The following is a 4,575-nucleotide window of genomic DNA, read 5'->3' as shown; positions in this document are numbered from 1 at the left end:
TATATATATATATATATATATATATATATATATATATATATATCTACGTATATTTATTTACATTTTCGTGTGTCTCGCGAGTTTTTATTTAAAAAAATCAGGTGACAATAGAAGAAAGCAGAAAAAAAGTAGCTTACTGATACTGTAGTGAGTCTTTTCTGTATTATCCCTAAAATAGGTTTCAGAGCTCCAAATAGAAAAGGATAAATACAGTCTTGTGGAATCTTTGCCTTCTACTAATTTATAATAATTTGTTTGCGTTACTAGTATTCCAATTTATTTCAGAGTTGCATTAAAAAAATTGTCTTATTTTACTTGGAATATTGAACAAAAATACCTAGAAAATCCAGGAATTCTCAGGGAATTTTACAAGATTTTAGTAAACACCTTACCTGGAATGCCGCATGGTTTCATGTGAGAGTCAGATTTGTAATTAGCTCAGGTTTGATTTTCTACTCTACACATAAATTTTTATTGAGAAGTTTCAGAAAGGAGACTAATTTAGAAAGCCAAGGCTCGAATTAGGTTGTAACATCATTTTAGTTTTTTTTTTTTTTTATTTGATAATGTCAATACTTATTTATTTTGGATATTTCTTTGTAGATGTCAGAATTGCAAGATACAATAACAGGGAAAGATACGCTTGCAGCAGAATTGCGAAATCAAGTGGACGACCTGCAATACGAATTGAACAAAGTACGGGCGAGAAATGATAAATTGGAACATCATCTTGGAGAAGCAGTCGAAAAATTAAAAGCTTTTCAACAAATTCATGGCACTGATGAGAAAGGCAGTAATAAACCGAATACTTTAGTTGCATCTAGTGTTTCTCAGACTAAGGTAAAAATTTTATTTTTTTATATAAAGAGATACGAGCATAAATTTAAGTTTAATATTACAATACTAATATTTTAATATTACAATACTTTCTTTAATTTATAATATATATAAATATATATTATTTTTTTACAGCTTGATGACTTGCAAAGAGAACTTGAAGAGACGCGTGAATTAGCTAATAATAGATTACAGGAATTAGACAAACTTCATCAGCAACATCGCGAAACTTTAAAAGAAGTAGAAAAATTAAAAATGGACGTAAGTAAACAGTTTTGTTTCCTAAATTTTATTTATATCATAATATTCTAATCTAATTAATTTTGCTGTTACCAATTAGCTAAATTTTAACATTTTTTTGTAGATAAGACAACTTCCTGAATCAGTAATTGTGGAAACAACAGAGTATAAATGTTTACAATCGCAATTTTCTGTATTGTATAATGAGTCTATGCAATTGAAAACACAATTGGATGATGCTCGTCAACAATTACAATCGAGCAAAAATGCACATTTACGCCACATTGAGATGATGGAGGTAAAACCTTCATATATCCGAAAATTGTGTTTACGAGCATGTAAATTGATATTTCATTTTTATTCCAAATCTTTTTATAGAGTGAAGAATTAATGGCTCAAAAAAAATTACGCGGCGAGTGTATACAACTTGAAGACGTTTTAGCACAATTACGCAAGGAATACGAGATGCTTCGCATTGAATTTGAACAAAATCTAGCTGCTAATGAGCAGACAGGTCCAATCAATCGAGAAATGCGGCACCTAATTACCTCTCTTCAGAATCACAATCAGCAATTAAAAGGAGAAGTGCATCGGTACAAGCGAAAATACAAAGAAACTTCTACTGAAATACCTCGAGTATGTACACATAAACATATATGATTTTCTAATTAGTTTTCTTATTTTTCATTTTATTACAAAATGTATTAATTTTCTGTGATTGTCAACTTTGATTTATATCTATAATATCTATGTATCAATTTATTGTCTCGAAATTGTCGGATTACAATTTTCCTTCTTTTTTCTTTTAAAACTTTTAAACTTTGCAATCAAAATGTATTCTTTATTGAATATATTCGTCCCTAACTGGGACATAATACGATGTTTTTTAAAACTTTTCGACTTTTTAATTCTTTAATCAATCTTTTATAAACCGAGTCATATACATATCTATGGAACAATCAAGATTGAACCCGAGACCTATCTATTATAAATCAATCGCTCTCTACGCATTATCTTAATAACAAAACAAAATATAATATAAATCATCACTCGATATATATTATTTAATTGTAATAAAAGTAAATAACAGTTTATTTTTATCAAATTTTTCCAGTTAAAGAAGGAAGTAGAGGAATTGACAACTAAATTAGGACAACAAACGTCGCAAGAAAATAAAGAAGGGAATAATTCAGATGGTAGCGGAAAAGAAGAAGATGCTTCAAATTCATTACCAGGATCTACACAGGTATAATGATATGAATGTATAAATTTAAATCAAGAGATAGCAATGTACTTTTTTTTATATAATATTAATTTTTTATGCATTTGTTTGCATATATGTAGTTTTATATATGTAGTCCAGAATTATTTTTTCTTGCAAAAATATTAATTAATAAATTGAACTATATATTAATTTAAAAAATAATAACAATTTTAAATAAAAAATAAGATTTTGTTTACTACTTGTTAACTTTTTATATACATGTACAGATAAAAGAAGAAAGTGGTGTTACTATAAAGAGGGAATCGGGTGCTGATGAAGAGGTAGAAACAATTGAGGTTGGAGAAGGTGAAGGCAACAAAAATACACCAGACTCTTTAACGTTAACTTCACCGACTCTAAAAAAGGAGAAAGATATAAAACGTGAGAAGGATATCAAGAAAGAATCTGTAAAAACTGAACATCGGGATCCTGCACATCGCACCAAAGACGCAAAAATGGCAGAATCAGAACTCGTGAGAGATTTGAAGGCACAACTTAAGTATGTTTGTGAAGATATCTAATGTTTTCTAAACTAAACTACTGATATTTTTATTGTGACAATATATTTTTAGAAAATAAATAAAAATAAATATTTGATTATAGAAAAGCTGTGAATGAGATGAAAGAAATGAAACTTTTATTAGATATGTACAAAGGTGTTGGAAAAGAGCAGCGAGATAAAGTACAGTTAATGGCTGCAGAGCGTAAAACGAGAGCAGAGTTGGAGGATTTACGACAACAAGTCAAAAAGATTCAAGTGTGTTGTAATATATTTTATAATTATTACAATTACTGTATGATGATTTATAATAATGTACATGATGATAAATCAATGAAACAAGCAACGCATGTATATATATTTGATCACCTATTTACAACTTCTTTGTTCATATTTAGAGGAAAATAATTTTATATAAGAATTGAAAAATTTGGCTCTTTAATATTAATAATATATAATATTAATAATATTTAATATTAATAATATATAAATATACTTATTTTTATTGATTTATATTAACTTAGTGAGGATTATTTTTGTTTGGATAACGTGAATTTTATTGTGCTCTTGTAGGAAAGTAAACGTGAGGAACGTAAGAAGTTAGCTGATGAAGATGCGCAGATAAAAATTAAAAAATTAGAAGAACAAGCATACACATTGCAACGTCAAGTTGCTTGTCAAAAACAGGTAGATCACACTTACTCTTTTTATGGTTAATTTTAATTTTAATTTTTAATATATGCTATATATAAAAAGATTAAAGTCTTAATTAATTGGAAGTAGAATTGATAAAAAAATCTAGTTGGAAAATTATTTTGTCATTTATATTAAGCAATTATTTATGCAAATCATTACTATGAAAATTTTTTTATGTTAAAAAATGTTTAATATTAGGAAATATTATGACAGAATCTGATAACATACGTGAACGGAAATGTAACGTTGAACAGAATTGTATTTGGTTGCAGGAAGAGGAAGCACTTCTGAATGAGATGGAAGTGACCGGACAAGCGTTCGAGGATATGCAGGAACAGAACTCTAGACTCATACAGCAGTTACGTGAGAAAGATGACGCAAATTTTAAGCTCATGACAGAGAGGATCAAAAGTAATCAATTGCACAAACTTGCGAGGGAAGAGAAGGATGTGCTGAAAGAACAAGTGTCTACATTAACGACGCAAGTGGAAGCGGCCAACGTAGTTGTACGAAAGTTAGAAGAGAAGGAGCGTCTTTTACAAAATTCTCTCGCCACGGTGGAAAAAGAATTAGCGCTGAGACAACAAGCGATGGAGATGCATAAACGGAAAGCAATAGAGAGTGCACAATCTGCAGCTGATCTCAAACTCCATCTTGGTAAGATTCTTCATGCAAACACAATAATTAAGATTTTGAATTACATAAATCTCTAATAAAATTTCTCACATAAATTTTTTAATCATTTAAATAATATATTAAGGTGCTTACAACATATATTAGCTATTGTTATATTAGCTAGGAAAATAAATGAAGACAAATGATTTAATAAAAAATTAAATAATTACTTTTAAACAAGAAACTAATATAACTTATTGTTACAGAAAAATATCATTCCCAAATGAAGGAAGCCCAACAGGTCGTAGCCGAGAAAACAAGTTCCTTGGAAGCTGAAGCATATAAAACTAAAAGATTACAGGTAATGATTAATCCTGCAGTAGCTAAAATATTTTTTTGTATTCTCTCTCTCTCTCTCTCTCTT

The 4,575-nt window shown here is 28.7% G+C and overlaps 1 protein-coding gene across 1 annotated transcript in view; it reads left to right on the top strand.

Moving 5' to 3' along the window:
- LOC105627726 (E3 ubiquitin-protein ligase Bre1) overlaps positions 1-4,575 on the top strand; it is a 14,086-nt gene that overhangs the window by 6,499 nt on the left and 3,012 nt on the right. Inside the window, exons 5-14 of the mRNA XM_012209005.1 lie at positions 604-840; positions 973-1,098; positions 1,202-1,375; positions 1,456-1,713; positions 2,192-2,323; positions 2,569-2,840; positions 2,945-3,098; positions 3,414-3,527; positions 3,791-4,193; positions 4,418-4,512. Of these exons, the coding sequence (XP_012064395.1) occupies positions 604-840; positions 973-1,098; positions 1,202-1,375; positions 1,456-1,713; positions 2,192-2,323; positions 2,569-2,840; positions 2,945-3,098; positions 3,414-3,527; positions 3,791-4,193; positions 4,418-4,512 (1,965 nt within the window). The remainder of the gene's footprint in view (positions 1-603; positions 841-972; positions 1,099-1,201; positions 1,376-1,455; positions 1,714-2,191; positions 2,324-2,568; positions 2,841-2,944; positions 3,099-3,413; positions 3,528-3,790; positions 4,194-4,417; positions 4,513-4,575) is intronic.

This window comes from Atta cephalotes (genome assembly GCF_000143395.1).
Source record: "Atta cephalotes unplaced genomic scaffold scaffold00010, whole genome shotgun sequence".
NCBI lineage: Eukaryota > Metazoa > Arthropoda > Insecta > Hymenoptera > Formicidae > Atta > Atta cephalotes.
Note: the sequence above shows the minus strand (reverse complement) of the source record. Positions and strands in the feature narration are given on the sequence as shown.